The sequence below is a fragment of the Lissotriton vulgaris genome, chromosome 5 (genome assembly GCF_964263255.1).
Source record: "Lissotriton vulgaris chromosome 5, aLisVul1.2, whole genome shotgun sequence".
NCBI classification, from domain to species: Eukaryota; Metazoa; Chordata; class Amphibia; order Caudata; family Salamandridae; genus Lissotriton; species Lissotriton vulgaris.
In genome coordinates, this window is record NC_141693.1 from 618,315,554 (window position 1) to 618,341,142 (window position 25,589).

The 25,589-nt window shown below is 48.6% G+C and overlaps 1 protein-coding gene across 2 annotated transcripts in view; it reads left to right on the top strand.

The window, feature by feature from the left end:
- PARG (poly(ADP-ribose) glycohydrolase) overlaps nucleotides 1–25,589 on the top strand; it is a 1,076,399-nt gene that overhangs the window by 530,034 nt on the left and 520,776 nt on the right. For both annotated transcript variants that reach the window (XM_086922071.1, XM_086922072.1), the window contains exon 8: nucleotides 7,731–7,823. In XM_086922071.1, coding sequence (XP_086778197.1) covers nucleotides 7,731–7,823 — 93 coding nt within the window. The remainder of the gene's footprint in view (nucleotides 1–7,730; nucleotides 7,824–25,589) is intronic.

Sequence of the window (25,589 nt, forward strand, 5' to 3'; positions counted from 1 at the left end):
CCGAAAGCGAACCTGCTTGGTCATCTGTGATGTGCTGGTGGGACCTCCGAGTTCATCCTCCCTTGTAAATGATCATGCTGCCCGGGCCGGGCAAGTAATTGCTTAATTCTCTCACGTTTTCTTTCAGAGACCCTGTTGCCGGCAGACAAACAACTGTGCGAGTCGTTAAACTCCCCCTCCCCCCACCACCACTCCCCACACAGGATGAGAGCAGACAGAGACAAACTGTGCGCCCTGCCTGGCAAAACACCCACCACCCGTCGTGGTAATGGTTTTGTCTGAAGACGGAAACCCTTTCAGTTTCGTTTGTACTGGTGCCCAAGGCCTCTGAAGGATGACTCACAGAGCAGCCCTGCTGCTCGACCTGCAGATTAAATTGATTAAATACATGCAGATTATATCATCTTGCAGATAAACCACACACTCCGTCAGACAGGATTAAGAGGCAGAGCAGCCCTGCCTGCAGATTTTGTCTGAAACGGAGATTTTGCTGCCTGCGTGACAGTGCACTCGGCTCGTACACTGTAGAGACAAAATACTAGTTACTTACTTGACTTCACTAGCAGGAGCGCCTCTGCCCAGGCAATGGCTGAAACTAAAGGAAAACTCAAACAACAGTAAAAACTTACTTGAACAACGATACTTACCCTAGTGCCGGCCTCACAATCCTCCCCCAGTTCCAATTTCAGCAACACTGGGCGTAATGACACGTCCACACCCTCTCATTGCAGTGTGAAACACATTCACATAGGATTAGTTTCACACTGCCTGCTAAGGGCCTCTTGGAAAACTGTGAGCAGCCCCTTTGTAATGTAATTGCTGTACTGGGCTTCCTGGTGCGCCTCCCGCTTTGAAAAGGGACGTTTTGACGATACCCTTTTGTTATGTATTCTGCTTCTCGAGGGGAGAGCGCACTCCCACAGAGCGTCTGGGCGCTGTAGGAAGCAAGTCTGCATTCGGACACACATGCGCAGCCTAGAGGCAGACATAAATCATCAGTAATGGTGGACGCGGTTTTGATTGAGCAGGGTGGACGGCATCCACCCTGAAAAACCCTCGAAAATAAGTGGGGGGATGCCGTCCACCCGCGTGGTACCCCGACTCGTGCCCTGACTAAAGTCAAAAAACCAGAAAATCACAGCAAAAAGTGGGGGTGACCGTAGGAAGCAGACCCTACTCTCCTACAGGGACTCCTTCACTCCAAGTGTCTTTGATGCTTCACAGCCTTGGAAGGTTCCTGTATGATGCACAGGCACAGACGATGCAGCTGACTGGAATGGAGACGAAGTCCGGCCCAAACGAAGTCCAGCGAAGTCCAGAGTGTCCAGATAGTAGAAGAAGTGTCTGATATGAATCTTCTACCACGACGAATCTATGGACCTACACCCAGGTAAGCCCTTAAGTACCCTAGGGAAAGGGTTGGGAAGATTTAGGGCACCCTCCCAGGAGATGGCCTGGACAGGGGGGAGTTTACTCCCATGTCCTTTGTCCAGTTTCGCACCAGAGCTGGAGCCAACGGCTCCCAGGGCTGATTTGAACTGCACTATGCACAGGGACACCAAATGACCCCCTCATGCAGACTCAGTGGCGCTGGCAAGCGCACCCAGCCCATCCCAATACACTAAATCCTGTCTGGGAGGTGGTAACCCCTCCCTGTGACAGGATGCCTATTGTTCTGCCTTCCCGGTGCTCGAGCTTGGCTCAGCAGCAGGGGGGCTTGGCTCAGCAGCAGGAGGGCAGAATGGTGTCTCTGGTCGGCAGCACCATTTTGTGCTGTCCGGGTCAAGAAGGCTGGTATCGGGAACACTGAGAGCCTAACGGAGGGCTCATCCAGTGCTTGGTGTGGGGGGTATGATTCCAAAATGTTTGATACCAAACATGATAGGATTAGTTGCAGACGTTTTGGAGATGGTAATCGTGTAAATACGCGGTGCCCCCAATATAGTATATGGCTGCTTCACTGACAACCTGGGAGAATGGACTCATAGGCTACAGGGGCAACCTCTCACTTAGAACCAAGCACCCTGCATTCAGGATTGCCAAGGCCTGCTATATGTGTGACTTATAGATTTAAAGTCCAGTGACCCTTGATATAGGAAACCTATATCTTTAGTAAGTGGTGCAAGCACCAACTTACACAGGCTGCAATGGCAGGCCTGTAGTTCCATTCTGAATGGCCTCTCATGGGTGACAAAATACATGCTTCAGCCCACGGAAGACCTCTGGGGTACCTACGCCCTAGGTACATGGGTACCATATACAAGGGGCTTATAAGGATACCCATTTTCCAATCTGGGGATGTACCTAAGTACTAAACATAACAATTTAGGGAAAAAGCAGATAGATTGGGGTCCTGATTAGCAGGATCCCAGTCCAATTAGTCAAATACATCTTAGCACTTGGCAACAAGTAGGGGTAACCATAGAAGCAGATCCTGCGTTCCTACATATAGCATCACAGTCCTCAAGAATGCTCTTGTGGGCACTTGGCCAAAATCATGTTGGGGTCTACCTGTTAATAGGCAGGTTCCTTGTTGTCACCATCCTGCACCAAGCGATACCAAAAGGGAGGGGGGGTGGGGCTTGGCAGTTCGGGCTGGACTGTTCCCATGAGGCACAGGGTCAGACTGATTTGCATATGCCCATGTCTGAACTGGGGTGGTGGAGTGAGCTAAAGAATGGTGATGGATTAAACCCAGATCAGTTGACTGGGGGTGATTGTTTGATTTGCTCAAACGCTTCGTCCATCATCCCCTTTGTTATTGTATCATCCTGCACCAGGCGACCCAAAGATCCAATGCCAGAGAGTTTGGAGGTACAGGCGTACACCGGTAAAGTCGATTCCAATGCCTTCCCTATCAGTCCACCCGATCGTGAGTCATAACAGATAGAGACATTTGGCAAGCTGATATTATCCTCTATGAGCCTTGCTCTAAGCTCAGTGAACCCCAGCTGTCCTTTAAGCTGCTGCTCCCATTCACTTCTGGACACGGTGGCACATGTTTTACTTGCTGTTCCGAATGACCTTTGGCTGTTACTTTTGCAGGATGATTGTGATGAAGTGAAATCCATTATATGTTTTGGCTTGGACACAACCTACTGCTTCGATCAAGCAATGGCCACCAGAGTGGTCCTTCGCCACCATGCCTTAGTGAGGTCTAGGGGCTTCTCTGAGGGTGTCCATGCATCCCTGTTGGACATGCTGTTTGATGGCTCTCTGAAATGGCTTAAGGAAAGTAGAGCCACAGCAAGTTCCTTGGGTCTGTCTGCTCCCTCCAGACAAGTCATCCAACAATTTCGCCCTCTTAGCGGCTATGGTCAGGGTGAACAGTTTTGCCAATGCCCAGGAGGTGTTTCAGCTCTTCCGTGTCCGAGACCACTGTCACAAAGGCAACGCCCAGGACAGTAGGGACAAAGTGTGGCCAGCTCTTTCACCCTGCCTGCACCAGAAGCCAAACAACTGCTTTAGTGTGTCCTTGACCTCAGACAGCCACCCTGGCAGTATACGATGGTTACTCCAAGGGTGATAGGCCATTACTTCAGACAAGTGTGTCCCCCAAATTGTACATTGGGGATACATCATCCCCTTGCTTTCTCCCCACCACATCTTCCACCGCCATCAGAATAGCTGATGGAGGACTGCCTGTCTGTCTTGCAACAGGAATTGCAGGCCCTTTTGGTCAAAGGGGCTATAGAGAGGGTTCCAGCCTCGAAAGTAGAAACTGGGTGTTGCTCTGTTACTTCATTGTGGTGAAGGAGGGAGGCCTTTTTCCTATTTTGCATCTCCTCCCTCTCAACGCCTTCTAATGGAAGGACAAATTCGAAATGCTCATGCTAGTCCAGGTCCTGTTTGCCCTAGTCCCTGGAGTCTGGATGGTGGCGTTGGACCTGCAGGACACTTATTTCCATGTCCCCATGCTGCAGACCCATAGGAAACATGTGGTTTCCAGGCCAGAAATATTTTCAGTTTGCAGTGCTCCTTTTTGTCCTCACTGATGCCCCCTCTGGAGTTAAAGAAAGTGATGGCATTAGTCGCAGCACAACTTCGGAGGTCGAAAGTAGCAGTCTTCCCCTACCTCAATGACTGGCTGCTGAATGCGGTTTTGCTACAGGCAGTGCTCAACCATCTCCAGACGACGGCGAGCGTCCTAACATCATTGGCATTCACCATCATTATGTGAAAGGCACAAATGAATCCAAGATGCTCTAGTTTATCAGAGATATTCTGCATATGGTATGGTTTTGTGCTGTACCTCCAAAGCAGTGTCTCCAGACTATTCAGGCTATGATTCCGATGCTTAAGCCTCACTGATGGATCTCAGTGTGGAGGACTTTGAGACTCTGAGGATTGTTGGCCTCCTGCATCCTGGTGACCAAACATACTAAATGCATATGCAGGCTCTGGAGTAGGACCTCAACTTCCAGTGGACACAGCATCAGGGGAATCTGATCATTTCGTCAGTAGCAGACCCCTCTCTGTATTCCACCCAGAGCTGACAGTGGTCACAGTTGTATCACTACTGGGTTGGGGAAGTCATCTGTTTGAGGTGGAAGTCCGAGAAATTTGTCCTACGAAATTTAGGGTGATCCACTTAGCGTTGAAGGCCTTCTTACCATCCACCAGAGGAAGGCTGGTGCAGGTGGTCACGTACAACATCATTGACATGTGGTGCTCCATTATGTAATAATATTAATAAAACAACAAAACCGGGGGTCTAAAAACAAGCCAGATTTAGGCTTGAAAGAAGGCAAAAAGCTCCTTATACAAGTGAGCCAGGAATCAGAATCCTATCTAGCCTTTATTCAGACAAAACCACAGTATACAGAAACAAAGCGACTAGTGATTGTTGGTGAGACTCATAAGTAACAAATGGATTCCCATCAAAGTATAGAAATGATCAATTATCTAATTTGGTCATCCAGAAAAAGGGATGGTATGTCTCTTGATCATTGCGCCTGATCTCCAACCCCTTTATGTCGATGTGCATTGGGTCAAGCCCACAATCACTGTTAATGACCTCGAGAATTGAAACAATATGGGAATACGTGCAGTGCAGAACAAAAAATAAAGTATTATATGGATCCCGAGGCCTCCCCCTTGTCTCTGGATCCACTTGAGGCAACGACGGACAGAGCGTGGCCTCCTAACTCCTGAGCTTGGTCCAGGTGAGATGAGGTCTAGTCCCCGGTCGAACTGGATGTGAGACACAACATTTGACACGGAGGAATATGAACATGGAGTGATTTATTCACATATATCCTTTATTGTAAAATTTGCACTTATAATTTTCATTGTTATTAATGTATGCAGTAGCAAAAACATTTTAAGAACAGAGGCCCTGAAGAAAGCCGTGGGATCTCTTCCCTGTCGGCTGAAACATGTCGGCCCACCTGCAGTTATTTGTTAACACTGCTTTTTTGCACTGCTCTTGGTTTTAATTAGTGGAAGAGACAATTCCTAATAAAATTTCAGTCTTTCTGTCTCTTCACTCTATTTTATATAATACTTTATTTTTTGTTCTGCACTGCACGTATTCCCATATTGTTTCAATTCTCAAGGTCATTAACAGTGATTGTGGGCTTGACCCAATGTACATCGACATAATGGGGATGGAGATAGAGATACGTCTCAATGATCAAGAGACATACCATCCCTTTTTCTGGATGACCAAATGAGATAATTGATCATTTCTATTCTTTGATGGGAATCCATTTGTTACTTATGACCCTCTAAAACCCTTGCTTTGGGCTCTGCTAAAGGGTCTTTCGACTATTTTGCAGTTGCCAGATCAGCCTTCTTTATGTTGTGATGTTTTTGAAAGGTTTGCAACATTGTTTCCACCTAAACCCTTTGTGATGTCACTGTGAGACTTTGTTAGTTCTCACTTGATTTGCACCATTTTTGAGCCAGTGCACTGTTGTCCGTTAAGGCTTTTTACATTGAAAACGGTCTTTCTCATTTTCATTATATTGACTTGGTGTGTAAGCAACTGCTAACTCTATTCTGTCAGCCCACCTTATACAACATTCTATCCAGATAAGTTGGTGTTAAGGAACCAATCTTCCTTTCTGCTGAAAGTGGTCAGTCCATTTCATGATGGAAAGGCGATCACCCTTCGGGCATTGTTTGCCCCCACCTCATTCCTCTGAGGAGGAGAGACCTCATCGTTTGGACCCTACGTAATTCTACGTTTTTATATTGATCACACCAAAAGACACCAGATGGGACGATCCGCACCAGGGAAAAGAAGGGCAAGCAGTCCAAAAACAGACCAATACCCGAGGGATTGCTCTCTGCAGAAAGTGCTATGCATTGGAGAAGAAGCAGCCTCCAGAAGACTTCAGGTTCAGTCCACCTGAGTTAAAACTACTACGACACGTTAGCATGGTTAGTACCTTTGCTGGACATTTGTCAGATGATTACGTGTATATGTTCATACATTCACAAAGCATTACTGCCTCAACTGTCAGGTCTGACAAGAAGGGCATTTTCTGTGCTCAGTCCTGCAGGACCTTTTGGTCTGAGCCAGTACACAGAGCCACTACCTTAAGAGGTACTGCTATGGTACCTTATTCGCAAGCTAAGGAATTTGTGGTGAGAAGTATCCTTCAGAAGAACAAGTTACTTAACCTCCAGTAACTATTTTTATGGTGGATACTCGTATCTAACCACAGATTCTTCTCCACTCTCTCACCTCCCTGTTCTGCAGAATACTTCCCTTTCGATATAAAAGGTCACAGTTTAGGAATCTGAAATCGGAGTCTTCCAATTTGCTGGTGGGATCTGCGTCTGAGAGAGTGGACAAGATAATGAAAGAAAGTGACATCAGGGTGCCTGGGTGTGGTGCTCATATGTGGCTCTGCTTTTCACCTCCAAAGCGAAACTGCATCAATGCAGAATTGCACGGCACCACCTACTAGCGCTCAGGGCCACTGCATTTTGACTTTTCTGGATCTAGACTGGTGCTTCGGGATATTCTCAAAGTGAGGAATCTGCTGTTATATTGAGTATCCACCAGAAAAAGCATTGCTGAAGGTAAGTAACTTTTGGTGTCCAGACTAAGACATGACATTTGAATAAACCTTATTTTTTGTGCGCACATTGTGTCCATTGAAGGCAATGAACGGCTGAGAGGCCTACTCACAGCACTGGCAGTCTTCTCTTGCTCCACGAGAAAATAATACCACCACAACAGTTGAGTGGTCAAATGTTTGTAAAAAAAAAATAAAGGCAGGTCTCCCCACTCCTTTGAGATGTACACATACACCAGCTAATACAGGCAAACTAATTCAAATGTATTTGAAAACGATTCCTGTTTCTGTTCTGATTATTTGGGGCCAATTCGAGGCCAAACATCTGTGCCATGGTTTTGTAAATATTCTTACTGAAGTATCGATTTCCTGTTGCTTCTGCAATTTCAGAATGTGAACGAATGACTGGTGTTTGTCTCTGAGAAACCCTACATGCAGGCAAAATGATAAATACAGTTTGCGTCTGAGGACAGAAATGTAGCTTTAATCTGGGGAGGGGGGGGATAGGGGGGTCGGAAAACATCTTTTACTAGTGGATGAAGACATTACTACGGGCACCGCTACTTCCTGGACTGACTTATCTAGTTTTAAGATATTGTTTGAAAAGATGCCTTAAATCTTGTAACATGGCTAGATTCAGAATAAGTGACGACGGAAACTGTGTCTTATTTCATGTTTTGTTTTCCTGTCTCCCTCTAGGCTCTGGAGGAAGCCGAGGCCCTTCATCTCTTCCAGTCCATCCTGCCTGACATGGTTAAGCTGGCGCTCTCTCTGCCGAGGCTCTGCACGCAGGTAAACAGACACGCTCCAGTGAGCGGGCGCGCGCGGCCGCCGTGTCTAAACTATAAGTAATGGCGGAGGTCAGGGTGTCGGGGACGGGTTAGGTTTCTGATGAAAGGTTATGGCTCTTCCGTCACTTTTAGTTAACGAACTGGAGCGGACTCCGGACAACATGCATCCAAAACACTGGAAACGGATATTAGGCATACACAATCCTATTTCTCAACCTTAATTCAAGCCATACATCAAAACACTTCACCAGGCCGCCATTTGAAGAAGCAACCTTGGTATTACTATGCTGTTTAAAAGACCGCTCTCGGGAGCAAAATCGCGTCACATTTTACCTAGTAAAATAAAAAAAAATGCAAAATGATACCAAAATTAATTATACAAGGCCATAGCCACATTATCGGGTTATAATGCTCCCTCGAGTATAAAAGAAGAACGACGCTGTTCCTCTGTCAGACTTCGGGCCTTGGGTGAGGCCTGGTTTCTTTGACACCCATAGTTTCTGATTTACCAGGGTAAAGTCCTTTGAGAGGACACCTTATAATACTTAGCCGCCTGTGCTTTTTTATATTATTTCGATGGAGTAACTCACTTTCATACCTATATTTTCTTATAAACTTTTTTTGCCACATTAACTTTATTCCTCACCAACATGGATTGCACATGTAATAATCTTATGATTTGTCATCTGTATTATAAATAGTGCTCAGTGCTAGCTAACAAAATTAGTCTGCTGCAGCAGGTGCATGGAAATCACACGAATCTAAGCTCTTTCTTGTAGCAAGCACACACATCATTGTGTGTCTGGCAGATCTGTGGGAAATGTTTCCAACAAAAAAGTATTTTTACTTTTTTTGTTTTGTTTCACAGGCATCACACCCTCAAGGATGCAATTGGTCTGTAAACACACTACATATTTCTACAAGATAATTTCTGGCAAAACTAGTGAGTGAAAGTTTTGTGCAGTTAAAAAAAAATATTTAAATCGAGTTTTGTTATCACGCTCCTTTCCTGACTCTGCGCATCAGCACACCTCCCCGTTTCTGCTTTCACCCCTTGACCCCTATTTTATGGCTTATTGTCAGTGAATTTGCTCTCCCACCACCATCAAGTGAGGCCCTCCTGAGCCCCTACACTCTCGAGTGTTGGTGTACGAGGCCCGCCTCCACCCGCAGGGCAGGCTATACCTGCCCCTCATACCTGGTGGCCAGTGGACCTCTCACTCTTTCTCTCGCTCCGTTTTTCTGCTTGCCTTTACCTTTCACTTCTTTCCTTTCACCTTCGTTTTCACCCTTTCACTCTCTATCACTTTCCATCCTCCTTTTCACTTTTACTCTGTTTTCACTCTACTCTTTATTCTGTGCACACCTCTCCCGGTTTTCCCCGCATCTGCTGCCCCCGTGGCCCTTCCCCCCCCCCAGCACAACCAGCCCAAGCCAGTTTCCCCTCCCTGCTCCCGCCTCTCAGCTGACCGCAAATTAATGGCTGCCTCTGTGCTAGCGCGCCAAAGCCAAGCCCGTCTGCGCCCGAATGCGACCAGCTCCAGGAACCCTGGACCTCCGACCCGGTAACGCTACAACCCAGCGGCACTCTACGCACTCAGTTCAGATCGCAACAACAATTGCAAGCTAGCATCACCAGCAGACACCCACGGACCATTCAGCTGTCACCGCTGCCGCCACTCCTGCAGCACTGCCAAGACCATGGATCTAGCACAACCCGCCCGTAACAACGCAACCGCACCAAAGACCCTGCAATGCATCCTCCTCAATGTCCGATCCCTCCACAAACACAATACCGAAATCTGGGACCTCCTCGACAGCACCACCCAGGACGTCGCATTCCTCACTGAAACCTCGACTAACACCACCTCGGGACCTGACATTGCCATCGCCATTCCCCAAGGATACAAGATATCCCGAAAGGACCACCCCACCTTCCATGGGGGGGAATCGCCATCGTCCACAAATCCACCCTCCGACTGAGCACACTTTCCGACGAGCCCACAGACCTGATGGAACACCTACATTTCAAGATACAGGCCATCCCTACCACCAACCTCCGGGGAACCTTCATCTACTGGACCCCGCGGACCATTCACCAACTCAATCACGGACAGCATCACCCCGCAGGGCATCACGTCCACCAACTACACCCTGCTGGGAGACCTCAACTTCCACCTCGACAACCAACAAGACCCAACACCACATCCCTCCTTGACAGCCTCTACAGCATAGGACTCCGCCAGATCGGGACTGAGCCCACGCACTCAGCAGGACACATCCTCGACCCCATCTTCATCACAGGAAACTCCTGTGGACCTACCATCGCAATATCCATTTCACCTTCAGAATACCCAACATCCACACAACCCAGCACCTGCTCCCACGCAGAAATTACACTAAAATCACAGGCGGCCAGCTCACCACCTCACTCGGCAACTCCACCCCAACCATCACGGACAACGATGACCCCAACACCGCAGCCCGAACCTTGCACAGATGGATCTCCGACTGCGCCAATACCATAGGCCCCTTCAAGAAGAAGAAGAACACACATGCCAGGAAAGCCAGCTGGTTCACCACCGTACTCCAAGAGTCCAGACGGACATGCTGCCGTCTCGAAAAGGCCTGGAGGAACTCCATATCTACAGAAGCCCACAACAACTTCAGAGCCACCACCAACTCATCAGAAATACAAGAAAGAAAGCAATCCTGGACCGAATCTCCACACACACGCACAACAGCAAAGAACTCTTCAGCATCATCATGGAGTTCACCCAACCCATCAGCGAGTCTACAGACATTCATCTCTCCCTCACAAGACCTCTGCGACAAACTCAGCACCTTCTTCCACCACAAAATCAAGAACATTTACAACAATTTCGACGAAGACAGCTAACACACAGAACCCTCACCAAACACCCTGACACCTTGAAGCCAACGATTGACAGCTGGACAGCCCTCGCCACCAAAGACACGCTGAAGACGATGGAGTCAATCCACTCTGGGGCCCCCATGGGACCCCTTACCTACTACATCTTCAACAGAGCTCCCGACACCATCGCCCCCATGCTTCACCATACCATCAACTGCTCCCTCGCGAGCGCCTCATTCCCCTACGACTGGAAGCATGCTGAGATCAACCCCTCCTGAAGAAACCCTTTGCGGACCCCACGACATCAAGAACTACAGACCCATCTCCCTGCTCACGTTCCCAGCGAAAGTCATTGAGAAAGCCATCAACAACCAACTCGCCACCTTCATCGACGAGCACAACATCCTTGACTCCTCCCAATCTGGCTTCAGAAAGAACCACAGCACAGAAACTGCCCTCCTCTCTGCATCAGATGACAACCACTCCCTCCTGGACAGAGGAGAGACAGTAGCCCTCATCCTCCTCGACTTTTCTGCGTCCTTCAACACTGTCTCTCACTGCACCCTAACATGCAGACTTCACGACGCTGGGATCCGGGATAAGGTCCTCGACTGGATCTGCTCATTCCTCTCTGACAGAAGGCAGCGGGTCAGACTCCCTCCCTTCCTCTCGGACCCCACACTGCCCACCTGCGGAGTCCCCCAAGGATACTCCCTCAGCCCCATGTTGTTCAACATCTACATGGCTCCGCTCGCCCCCATTTGTCAGAACCCACAGACTCAACATTGTTTCGTACACACAACACCCAACTCATCCTTTCCCTATCCAACGAACCGAACGCAGCCAAACACAAATTTCAAGAAGGCATGGAAGCAGTCGCCAAATGGATGAAGAACAGCTGTCTACAACTCAACACAGACAAAACAGAAGTTCTCATCATGGGCCCACACCCTGACGCCTCGAACAACACCTGGTGGCCCACACCATCGGAAGGCCGCCCACCCCCACAGACCACAAATGCAACCTCTGAATCATCCTGGACTCCAAACTCAAAATGGACCGCCAGATCAACTCCATCGCATCCTCCTGCTTCCACACCCTGTGCCTCCTACGAAAGACCTTCAAATGGATGCTCCTTGAACACAGAAAGACCGTCACACATGCCCTCGTCACCAGCAGACTTGACTAAGGCAACGCACTCTACGCCGGAATCAACAAAAACCTCAAAAGCAAACCTCAAAACATCCAAAACTCCGCCGCCAGACTAATCCGCAACCTGCCACGACACTGCCACACCACCCAGCACCTGCACACACTACACTGGCTCCCCATCGAGGCAAGAATCATCTTCAAGATTCTCTCCCACGCACACAAAGCCCTCCACAACACCGGACCAGCATACCTGAATAGCCGACTCAGATTTCAGGCACCCCAAAGGACCCTACGATCAGCCCAGCTCTCCCACGCACTAGGAAGTCGAGATCGGGAGGCCGCTCCTCCTTCCTCACAGCAAGAGCTGAGAATGCCCTTCTCTCCACCTCAGACAGACGACATCACTTCCCTACTTCACGAGGGACCTCAAGACAGGGCTCTTCTATAGACCTCCTTGATGGACAGGTGCATGCGCCCCCCCCCCCCCCCCCCCCCCACCCCCAGCACCTTGAGACCCTTACAGGCGAGTAGTCGCGCTCAACAAACCCATGATTGATTGATTGATACAGGCCCCGCCTTCACTTTCACAGCTCGTCTACGTCTCCCGTGGTTTTCATGGTGCAGTTAGGCTGCGCTGTGTACACCAGCTGCCTCAGCGCACCTTGAATCCTTTGGGGTGAGTACCTCTAAAACTTCCTTCAAAAAACAAAAGTCTCTACGGATGCGCAGAGTCGACGCCCCTTTCAGTCTGTCTTGATGGAAGTTTGGAGAGCAACTATAGTGAAAGATTAGCAGATTTGTAGAGTTTCGTAATGTATTAATCTCTGCGGATATCAGTCAGATTTCAGACTATTGGAAACAGTTAACAAGAATTATGTGCATTTTTGAGCAAGCAAGCTTGTACGAACGGGTTCAAAAGTGAAACGTGCTTACCGTGCAGGTAAGCAGTGCCGGGGCCTTGACCAGGAGGCCACTGCAGCTTGCCCCTTCATCGCTGCAAATGATGGTACCAAAAGCTACTAACCATCTCTCTCTCTCTCTCCTGTAAGTGTGACAGTTCTGTTTAGTCCAGGTTCCCAAAACTAAAGTAATGACTGAGGAGGCAGGTATTAGTATTTTTTAATGTATATTGTGTTCATAAACAACTGTTGTTTTACTTATCTCTAAATTAGATGAGCAGCGCCACCATGTGGCAGAGTGTCATAAGTGTGGGGATGATATTTAAACGCTGATACCGAGCACCGGAAACTTCCGGCTCCAATTAAGCATTGCAGCTAAGTCCAATACGGCCTTGACACCTCTCTAGCGAGGTCGTGCTTCTTTGCTATTTGCAGTCCTCAATTAATGTCTGACTGAAAATTTCAACTATCGGATTTTTATGCTTTTTGAGGATTGCCCAATAAATATGAGATGGCTGAAGTATGCCGGGGAATAGGCCATTGCAGGAGAGCTTGGCCCACCACCGAAGCACATTTATTGATCCTGGCCGGTGTTAAAGTGAGGTGAAAGGGCTTGTGGCCTGCTTGATGTGATCCAATCTCGAAAACTCCAAAGCACTGCTGTATTAATTTCTCATGATCCTACCCTGGTAATAGCTTTCAGTGCCACTTAAATCGGGCCTCGGAGCTGGCGGTTTTCCAGGAAAATGGCGGCCGACGAAACCTGCTGTACCTGTGCTGTTTGTGATCATGTGGGGAACCATATTCTTTAATAGGTTAGGAAGTTGAGGTTAATTGTAAGTTTTGGTTATAAATAGATTTGCAAACCGTTTTCGAGATGTATGATTAGCAACGATAACCAAGGAACAAACTTTAGTACATTTGATTTTAAACTGCTCGTGCTCTGTTTCTCACGCATAGCCTCTAATCTCATTTTGTTTCTCTCTCTCATATGTCTCTGATTGTACTTTTATCGTTTCCTGCATTTGGATTCTAAACCAAGTGTATTTCTCTTAGGTCGATTGGTTCTGCTACTGTCAATGTAACATATAGTTATCTGAAATCGTAATAAGCAGCAGTACCACAGAAAACTGCACATTATATGTTAGTTTCTTAAAACTTTTTTATTAATTTTTCATAACAACCGTGGGCATTGTAAACATTCGCTAGACGTCTGTGCTGCCTGCCATTTTATTTAAAAAAAAAAAAAAGAAATATTTACCTCATTTAGTGATCATTTGAGGACACTTTCCTTTAAATTAGTTTAATTGTCATTAGTTAAATGTCATTAGTTTTATTTCTAGGCTTTAATCATATATCCACTAGAAGAGATACAGCTCAGTTGCACTCAAACAAATTACCTATCATAAATGTCTTTGGTTTGTGCGCCTTTAGAGAGGCAGTGCTTAGGCAGTTTTTAAGGTCTCTCCCGTTGATTATTGGCAGTGTAGCCATTACAATTTAAATTCTCAAACTTTATTAGCCTCTAGGTTTGGAACTTAGAAAAGGGCAAGCATTAGCAGTCCAAACCATCCAATGAAATACTAGGAGAGAAAATACATCTTTCAATCATTTACAACAGAAGGACGACACCCAGGAACCTTTGCATCAGTAGATGTAAGAAGTTACCAAACTTAGTTGCACAGCGGAAATATCAGGCTGCAAACTTTAGAATATTTAACTTGTTAAAGTCTGGGTATTGCAGGATGGCGCAGTGATTTGCTTTGAGACATGAGGTAATCAATGGCCAATCAGTGGTTAATTTGAGAGAAAAAAAATGTGACGGGGCTCTCGTCAGGAGGCAGCTTGCACCAGCCCATTTCCTACTAACCACGAAAGTGGGGAGATGATGTGGCGTAATGACCAGAGCTGCCTACTTCGGAGCTGGGGAACCAGGTTTGAGTCCCGGCGTAGGCTCAACAACCTGTGATTCTGGGCATATCATTCAATCTACTAGTGCCTACCATAAATGAATGTCTCCTTAGCTGGTGCTCATGAAAAGAGCCCCAGTGCTGATGATTAAGTGCTGGTGCAGAGCACCGGAAACCACGGGCTTAAATTAAGCACTGTAGCCAATCCAGGTTTTTTGGCTCAGTGTGCTTTTAAACTATGCTCAATATTCAGAAAACATACTTTGGAAGGAGGAGTGAAGACTTAGGTGGGAGATGTACATTGAGGTAAGAGAAGAAAGTTAGTACCGAACAGAAGGTGTTACTGAAGAGGTGAAAAACATTAAAAACTATGTTTTCTCTGATATTTTGGAAATATTGAAAACGTATCTGGTTTTTCTTACCCTAAGGACGTCATCCACCAAAGGCACTTTAAGATAGGCATGAGCATCTCAGTTGCTTTCTTCATTAGCACCCAAGCAAGTTCTCGTACCGGTAGGCGGGTTCCTCCATTTCCAGCCGCTTACGCCTCTCAGCTTGCTGAGTGTGGGTATAGACAACTGGAGGGTGCATTGAAGTGAGATCGGTGGTGAATGAGGATAAAAAAAGAAGATAAGCATGAGTGCTGTTTGTGTTTTTGTTGCGGGAGTTGGCACCTGGGTCTCGGACCAGTTTGGTAGGGTTGGCAACAGGATGGAGCAGGGCACATAGAGAAAGGCATATCATGTGGCATTCCTCTGTAAAAACTGTAGTAACCCAGCCGAAGAACAGAAGAGCCACCATAGGAATGAACTTCCAATACTACCAAGGTGAATAAGAGGATCTAGAGACTGAGAGAGGCCTCGACTAGTTGTAAAGAACCCAGTATTGTGGACTACGGAAATGCAAAAGTTTTCATGACTACAGCTGAAGGCAATTAAAGGAAGCAATGTAAATGGGGCAGGGCCAGCAACCTGCAGTAACTCAGTAGATATGCTTTAGCTAGGTGTTGAGTTCAGTCTTCTACCTGCAGCATTATAGTGTTTGACTGGGATTGGCCAAATATAGTAGTGACTAAGCATTGAGACTAAGTTCTGTCCCATCAGTGGCAGATATAAATAGAAATACTAACACTGCATCAGCAACATGCCAATGGAAGCATTCAGCAGCGGCTCCTCCGCCCACACAAAAAATAAAATGATAATAACATTCAGTATTTTATTATTACGGTACTGGCCCAGTTTTGTTTGTGGGGCTGGGCTGTCAAGCAGCAGGGGGAGGAGTTGTATATGCACTTAAATTCACATGTCGATATGGCTGGCCATCTCAAGTCGGCCAAACCGTCATGCTCACTTTCCATGTTCTACACCCAGGCTGTAATATAGCCTGAGTGGAGAACATGCCAAGCTCCCACTCCCTCTCAGACCAATCACGACTCTGCTATCAGCAGCGTTGTGATTGGCGGGAAGAGACTGGGAGCATGGGTGATTCCTGTCCTGTTGTCAAGGGAATAACGGAGGAGAGGCGGCGGCCAGGTAAGTGCAATTTTCTTTCTTTTTTTACCCCCCCCCGCTTTCCCCCCGCCCACCTGCCCCACTACCACGGCGATATAGCAGCTGCCACTGGAAGCATTGCTTGAAGTAGTCTGCGGACCTGGAACTTTCACTGCACCAAAGTCAGGAAGAATGTGCAGCAGATACAGTGTGGATAACACATGTGAACTTGACATGGGGAGGAGGTCAACAGGAGCCCTGGCATCCAATTTCTGATATGGTTCATATTGCACCATCTGCACGTAGGAAGGGAGCATGGCGATCTCAAGTGCAGTGGCTCCTCCTCCAAGAAAAGCTTGAAATAAATTGGCCCAAACATGAATATTCCATCACTCTTTGCAACTACATTGGCTGAAAAGACCGTCTCAGGGGAACTAATGTTATATTGCAATACTTTATTTATTTATTTATTTATTTATTTTAGAGGTTTTTTATAGCGCTGGCTGGACCCGGGGGTATCAGAGCGCTTTACATTTTAGAGACAAGAAAGGTCAATAAGACAGGGGACATACATAGCATCAATGTATATAAACAACATATAAGTCTCCGCCGGACAGATTTCAAAATGATAAATATGGGAAATAAGCACAACAAAATGTGAAAGATGTGATAAATCAAAAATATCAAAAGGCACAAATTGAAAAAAAAAGAGCCGGAAAATTGCAGAGTTAGGATAGGGAGGTTAATGGTCCGTTAGGTTGGTAAGGAAGAGAAGCAGGAGGGTCAGAAGTGGGAGGGGGGGTTGGAGGGGATGCGGGCTGAGGGTGGACAAGGGGAGGGGGGAGCAGGGAGGAGTGGAGGTGGTAAACAGGGAGGGGGAAGTGACGAGGAGGAAGGGCGAGTAGGGCTAAAAAAGGGAGGGCGAATGCATCTAGGGTCGGACAGATGTAGCCAGTGGAAGAGAACAGATATGGATTAGGGTCCCCAGTATTTATTGAGGAGATGTAGTTTGAGTTCTTTTTTGAAAATAGAGTAGGAAGGGTTGCTGCGAAGGTCAGTTGGAAGGGCATTCCAGATGCAAGGAGCGTTGCCGGAAAAGGATTGAGACTGGGTGGTTTTCTTTTTTAGAAGGGGGGGGGATAAAAAGGAGGGTGTTAGTACTTCTAAATGGGACGGGAGCAACTGGCTTTAATGCGTTTGCTAGCGAGGTAGGTCGTGTATTCTGATGGAGAATTTTGTGTGTAATGCAGGCTGTTATTGTAAGTGGATCTACCTTCAATGGGGAGCCATTTAAGGGGTTTAAGGGCAGGGGATATGTGGTCGAATTGCTTGCACTCTGAGGTAAGCCTAGCTGCAAGGTTAAGCACAGATTTAAGAGGTGCTAGGTGGATCTTGGGAATTCCGGTGAGAATGGCATTGCCATAGTCGATGCGAGAAAGAACAAGGGATTGGACTGCAAGTTTGAAATCATCGATAGGGATGAAGGGCTTGATTTTCTTAAGGTGGCAGAGAGTGAAGAGGGCTCCTTTGGCAGAATTATTGATGTGTACCTTGAGGGTTAGGAGGTTGTCAAGGGACATCCCTAGTGATTTGACTGAGGAGGACAAAGATAAGGAGCAGTTGAGGGCGTTAAGGCCAGAGATCAAATTCTGAATGGGGAGCTGGTTATTTTTAGGGGAAAAAATAATAATTTCAGTTTTTTTAGGGTTGAGTTTGAGGTGGTTACTATGGAACCAGGTTTGAATCTTGATGAGTGTTGTTGAGGTGAAGGAGGTCAGCATGAGTTTTAATCTTATAATAGAGTTGGGTGTCGTCAGCGTAGAGATGGTAGTTGATCCTGGCTTGTATAAGAATGAGTGTGAGGGGTTCCATGAAAAGGTTAAAGAGAGTGGTAGAGAGGATGGATCCTTGCGGAACTCCTAAGGAGATGGAGGTAGGGTTAGATAGGCAATTTTGGATTTTGATTTGTTGAGAACGGTGTTGTAGGTATGAGACAAACCATTTGTGTGTCGTACCATTCAGGCCGAATCGATCTCTAAGAACATTTAGTAGAGCAGAGTGGTTAACAGTATGCAACGCATACATTTATGTATGTGCCAATAAAAATATTGTGTTACATAGAAGAAAATCTGCATGCAAAGCAAGCAAATATTTGGCTCCTGGAAAATGCAGTGTCTGTCTGATACAGTATTCCAGCCACATGGCTTAACAGAATCCAGTGCCTCGAGGAGGACCCACCGTTTTCAATTTTGTCATTGGATGTAAAGTCCGTCACGGCATCCCTTTAAGAACCGTTGACAATTTTTGGGCTAGTAATTGATGATATGAGCGCTTTTAGCCTCAAAATAGGTACATAAAGTGCAAACTAAATATCGGTCCAATACAAGGATGAATATATTTGCCGGCCTACCGGGGGGGGGGGCTACTCAGATATCCCAGAGAACTGCTTAACTCCTTAACCGCGGCACAAATTCCACAGCGGTGCGGGAGTACTATTGAGTGGGCAGGGCCACGTAGGCTAACGGACGTGCACAGCACTACCGAGGTAGTGCTCGCGACGGCCGTTGGCCGACGCGCGCATGCTGCGGGTTAAAAGGCTAGCCCTTCTGATCTAGTCTTTGGTACTGAAAGAAACCATGCGGCTTATTGGGACTTGTGCAATGAGTTGCTCACAGTGTAAGAGCTATTGATGCTGGTGCTTGAGTAGTTATTTATCATGCATTGGTGGTATTCATTAGGAAACGTTTACTGGCATAATGTGTGTACCACATTATACACATATGTATACAATGCCATGCAAACCACAACTCATACACCAGAATGAATATTGCCCCAGAAATACAGAACCTTTGTCTTGAAGATTCCATATATTCCATAGGTTAAGTACTGGTGCCGTGTGAGAATCCATATTGTTTAGGTAAGCAACTGCCATAGCAGAATCCACTTTCTCTTGTAATTCAAGCACCATTGGAATTGAAACATGCACATTGCCCCAGTTTGGACTGCACCATCACCATGCCTGAATCCACATTGCCTAGTTAGATTATGCACTCTATTAGTTTATTATTTTGTTCACACACTACCTAGGAAAGTAGAATCTTTCTGGCATAGGTACCCCTGCTTTGTGTGTGGTTTCAGTGTGCAGTCTGCATGAAATGGTGCTTGCACCATTCACTTTGGATATACGGTTTCCCTTATATCCTGGTCACTGCACTTTTAACCTATAAGTCACCCCTAAGGTAGGCCCTTCAGCCCATACACCCATGGTGTATGGTTCTAAGTGTGTGGTACCCCTGTAGGATCAGAGGTACCCCTGCAAACACAGGACTCAATTTCCTGGGCTTTGTAAGTGCGGGACACCCGTTATAATGTATGTAGTGGACACTGGCAAGTACAGATGTCCAACTACATAATGGCTGCCCTGAACTTGGTCATGTTTGGTATCAAACATGTTGGAATCATGCAACTAAACCGATTCCAGTGTTAGTTGCATGACACCATGTACTGGGGGGCTCCTTAGAAGACACCCCCAATATTTATCTATGTAGCCTTACAGGGTCTGCCTGCCAGCCTGAGCTGCTGCCAACCCTAGACAGTGTTTTACCCCCCCTGATGATGAGCTTCACTTGGGCAGGGGAAGCTGAACAAAAGATTTCTTGCAAACGATACGTGTGACCACTTCTCCTTTAGAATTAGGTAGGATGGGAACGCTTCAGAGCGCCACCAGGCTGCATTGGAGGGCACAGTTGGTGCCCTTTTTGCATGAACCAGTTTTGTCCAGTTCAGGAGCCTTTGGCTCCCATTCTGGCACAAAACCAAACAAAGGGCAGGGGAGTGTCTACCCCCTGTCCAACTCCTCCCTAGGGAGGTGCCCAGAGCTCCTCCAAGTGGCCACTTGATTCTGCCATGTTGAATCTTGGTCCCCTGGGAGCATCTGACTGGCTAGGACAGCTGAGTGGTAGGTGGTTCACCAGCAAAGAGGTCCTATTCCTTTTTAGGGTTACTTAAGTGCTCCCCTGAGGGTGAGTCCAGAGATCTGTCCCGACAACAACTTCTAGATCTGACTGCCTCTCTGTCGTCTGACTGTCTAAAGACTCTTTTGTTGGTGGACACTGGAACTCTGCTGTTCTTCAAGCCAAGACCCACTCCTGTGGGAAAATTCCTGCTGCATCTTTGTCCCTGCACTTTTCCAAGTTCTGCAACTCCGTGGCCGTGCATCCTCCAAACCATCAAGAACTCAGCCTGCATCCCAGCCAGAAGGAATCTCTGTTGGAGTGAAGGAATCCCGTCCCTGCTTCCGCAGGTACATCTACAACAATGACGGTTTGCTGATCTTGTTGTCCCAAAGACATCGCCCGGCTCTGTAACACAGGTGGTGGTTTGTTGGTTCCCCAGAGGCCTGACCAGTCTTCCCTGCAATGTGGGTTACTGTAATCTCTCACCAGCTGATGTGAACTGCCTCCCTGCGCACTGCACCTGTTTGCCTTTACCTAGGCTTGTTGGCTCTCTCGCGAAAGATATTCAAGTTCCGAGAAGCCCCAGCCTCCAGCACTGCACAGCTCTGAGAAGGACATCCTGCCTGCATCCTCTGCTTTGTGGGCCTTCATCTCCTGTGTGCTGTTGAGGCTTCCCTGCGACTCCCTGTGTTTACTTCCAGAGGGTCCTCGAGGGGGCTGCATCGATGCCTGCTAGCTCTCCTGCGTGAAGTGAGGGCTGGCCCTGACTTACTCTTGCTGGATTAGTCCCATCGACCTTGCTGGTTTTGCAACACAGCATCTTCTCCAGCAACCTTTGTCTGCGTTTGCCCCGGCTTGTTGGTGCTACTGCCGGCCACTGACTTTTCTACACTCGTTGACTGTGTGGGACAGCTCATGGACAGCTCCTGTGCTCCTGCATCATCGCCTGGGCTCACCATGCTACAGCAAGAACCTCCAAACAGAGCTGGTATTGTGCTTGTGTCACCTCTGGGTGGTTTGGACTCTGTCCCCTCTGCTTTCATGTTCTTCTCGTCTGGACTCAACGTCCTGGTTCCACCGACCTGGTCCATGAGAGGCTGTAGATTCTGTTCTGTAGTAGGGGATCTCTGTGTATAGTCATAATCTAGTGAATAGTCCCGCCCATGTGCGTGGACCCCGGCAATCAAAAATAATCTCTTAAGTTGTCAAATCATGCAGAACTGCAAAGACACTTAAGAGAGAATTTAAAGACAAATAATGCAGCCTATATCCACAGGCTACACTGTCCAGTACTTCAACTAGACATTTCACCAAACAAAACCACACACAACACAGCCTGCCCAGTTTCTTCCATAGAGAAACTTGCCTCTACCAGTAAAAGACTCTGGAATGATAGAGAGGAAGGCATGGACAGACAAGCCCCATAGGCTGCCATTATGTGGCTTAAATAGGATACTGTGCCTTTAAGAGAACTTTCCAAAACTTCTCCCAGTATCCCAGAATGCACAGCAGGTCCCTTTTACTTTCAGTTCTTTTTTCCGGCTCCTGCTAACAGGACCCTGGCATTGAGCTCTCCCCTTTTCAAGGGTTTATTGGATTTTTGTTCACTTTTTTGATAAAAGTGTTTGCAGTTTATATTTCTTGGTGTTTCCCTTCACTCCTGTGTGTTTGTTCAGGCTTTTTAGGGCTCTAAAATGCCTGCTCTTTTCTTCAAATGCCCAGCATGTGGAAGGAAGAAGTCCAAGACTGATCCACACGACGTCTGCATTATCTGTCTCCCTGAAGCACATGTCCCTGACGAATGTGACATCTGCCAGCACCTTTCAGCAAGGACCCTGAGGGAAAGGCTGAAGATTAGGCTTCAAGGCCTGGAGGAGAGGCGACTGCAGGCTGCAGGTGGGTCTGGGCAGGCTGTGAAGGTTCCCTCTGCCTCTGCTGAGGCCTCTGGGGGGCTCCCCAGAGGCAGGAAGACCAGCAAACAGTCCCGGTCTCCGTCGGCGTCGATTGCAACAATGACGTTGAGAGGGATGATGACGGTGTGTTCCCCATCTCCCCGGGGCTCCGGGTCGAGACGGCGTGAAGATTCGACATCGAAGGGCCTGGGTAGGCCGCTGTTGAGACGACCGTCGACGGCGTCTTCGACGTCAGCGTAGAGCTATCGGCGTCAAAGGAGGAGCGACAGACGTCGGCGCTCGCTGTCGAGGCGACACCGCCAGTCGCCATCGAGAAGACGGTCGGCGTCGAGGGGATCCTCGACGTCGAGGACCTCAAGAAAGCGGTCGGCGTCAAGGAGGAGTCAACGCTGGTCGTCGAGAATGGAACGGTCGACGTCGCGGAGGCGGCGTTCGACACCGGAGTCGCGGAGGCGACGTTCGAAGCCGGAAAAGTGACGCTCAGCGTCGAGAAGGAATAGATCGGCGTCTCGGAGTTGTTCCAACTCTCCTAAGCGGCGCAGAAGGAGTTCTGGCGCCAGAAGTCACGCTGGGTCCGTTGGAGGGCGCCGGAGACGGCGATCGCCTACTGGAGGGTCTGGTTCGCAGTCCCCTCCCCCGAAGAAGTCACCGGGCTCGGTGTACTCGATGGTATATACACTACCTCGGCCGAAGGCTCCCCCTCCCCCTGTACCTAAGGAGGATCCTCCCGTCAACCCTCCGCTTCCGCCACTTCCTCCTTCAGGACAACCACCACCACCACCACAACCACCACCACCGCACCCACCGCATGGGCCCGCCCCTCGGTCGGAGATACCTCCTGTTCCACCGCCAAGTCGGCGTCACTGCCTCCTCTTCCTACACCGCCTAAGGGGACGCCTAGACCAAAACCCCAGGATAGGCCATGGAAGACGCCTCCACGGAAACCTGCGGAGCGCCCACGAACTGGGAGGTCGCGCTCTCGTTCCAGGAGGAGGGAAACTTGCGCAACAGGTCATCCACGCGATCGAGACGCCGCCACAGGTCTCGCTCCCATACGAGGTCCTTAGGGGCCAGGGACTATTCTCCGACTTTGTCGGGGTCATCGGAGACATGGGTGTCGCCGGTTGATGATCTGGTGGCTTGTCCTGTTAAGAGGTGCAGCAAAATTGGGCATCTCGTTGACGGTGCCCAAGCCCAAGACTTCGGTAATTTTCGAGACGCTAAACCAGAAACCTCTGTCTCGTCCATTATTGCCACTGGTGCCGGGCCTGGAGGAACCGTGGACCTTTTTCTCACCCCGGCTGTTACTAAGGCGGCCCCCTCGAGACTACAGAAAAAGTACCGGGCTCCCGATTCTGATCCGGCTTTTCTAAGAGTGGAACCTCCTCCAGATTCTGTGATAGTGACGGCGGCTCGCAAACAGCATGCTACCACCCCGTCATCCACATTCCCCCCAGATAGAGTCTAGATGGATGGATTTGGCTGGGAGGAAGGTGTGTGAAACGTCGGCGACCTCCATGAAGGCTGCGAGTGCCACAGCCTTGTTGGGACGCTATGACCGTGCCCTCTGGGAATCCCTCCAGCAGTTTGTGGAACACCTGCCTCGCGACAAGAGGGAAGATTTCCAGGAGGTGTTAAGTGAGGGGATGTTGGTGGCGAATCGGATCATCAGCGCCGCAGCCGATTCTTCCGTCTTGGCGGCGCATGGCTTATGCCACAGAATTAACCAGCGACGACACGCCTGGCTCCGCCTTACGTCACTGAAACCTGACGCACAGCAAAGGGTTGCCAATCTTCCATTCTCTGGCGAAACCCTATTTGGGAAACATGCGGATGACAAAATGGCCCCCATGAAGGCAGAGGCCGAAACACTCACGGCTGTGGGTCTGGAAAAGCCCAAAGAGACAAAGAAATTGTACCGCCCGTTCCAGAGACGGTTCGGTGGACAGGGCAGAGGGCGTGGCCAAGCTACGGGACAGCAACAGCAACAACAGCAGCTGTTCAGAAGGCCGTTCCAGAAGCGCCCCAAGGGCAGAGGCGGCCAACAGTCTGCACCAGCGACCAAAGGCCCGGCCGGGTCTAGGCCCTGAGCGCTTACTTCCCCCGCATCCGTTACCCACTCCGGTAGGGGGAAGCATTCAATTTTTTCTGGCAGAGTGGAGAAAAATTACTCTGGACAAGTGGGTGCTGAATATTGTTTGCAATGGATACAGTCTTCGGTTCACCAGCCCGCCTCCAGCAATTCCACCGGTCAGCTCGCAGTTTCAACTGCGCGAGCTTCAGGCGGAGGCCGATATCCTGTTAAGGAAAAGGGCGATAGAAGACGTTCCTCTGTCTCAGAGAGGAAGAGGTCTATACTCCTGGTTCTTTCTGGTTCGCAAGGACGACAAGAACGAGTTCAGGCCCATTATGGACTTGCGACAAGCAAACAAGTGGATTCGCAGAGAGAAGTTTCGCATGCTGTCGTTGCATCAGATTTATCCTCAGTTGCAACAGGGAGACTGGCTATGTGCTATAGACCTAAAGGATGCGTACTTCCATGTGCCCATTGCACACAAACACAGGAAGTTCCTGCGATTCCAAGTCGGCACCAATCATTATCAATACACAGTACTCCCATTCGGATTAAAGTCTGCGCCGAGAACATTCTCGAAGTGCATGGCGGTGGTAGCAGCACACCTGAGGAAGAACAAGGTGTTCGTCTACACGTACCTGAACGATTGGCTGATCAAGGCCTCCTCCTTCTCGGAAGCTCGAGCACACTTCCAGAAGACGTGCGTTCTCTTGACCAAGCTGGGGTTCCACATCAACATGTCCAAGTCTGTCCCGACTCCGGTCCAATGCATACAGTACCTGGGAGCCTCCATCAATACGCTGTCAGCAAGCGTGTCTCCTTCGGAGGAGCGACGATTATCACTCCTAAGGAAGGCTCAGGCTCTTATGACCACTCCATCTACAACAGTGAGGACGGTGTCTTCTCTACTGGGATCGATGGCCTCTTGTATCTTCCTGACGCCACACGCACGACTGCACATGAGACCGTTGCAAGAGTGCTTGGAGGACCAGTGGGATCAGAGGAAAGGATTTTGGGACGACAAGATACGACTGTCTCTGCATGCTCTTCCGTCGCTGAAGTGGTGGTGTTCAGCGGAGAATCTCCTCAGAGGGGTACCCTTCCACAAGGACATTCCCACGCAGACTGTCGTGACGGATGCTTCTTTCCACGGTTGGGGGGCGCACTCCGGAGACTTACAGATTCAAGGAACGTGGTCCCCGATGGAGGCCACGTATCACATCAATTTCCTGGAACTCGGAGCTGTACACTTGGCACTAAAGGCCTTTCTTCCGTCCTTTCAGACCAACTCTCTGCTTGCACAGACGGACAATATGACCACAATGTATTACCTCTACAAGCAGGGGGGTTTGAGATCACGCACTCTGTCACAGGAGGCGCAGGCGATCTGGCACTGGCTTCTGGCCATAGGACTGACGATAACAGCTACCCATCTGCCAGGTGTGCAAAATGTTCAGGCGGACACACTGAGCAGACTGATTCAGGAAAACCATGAATG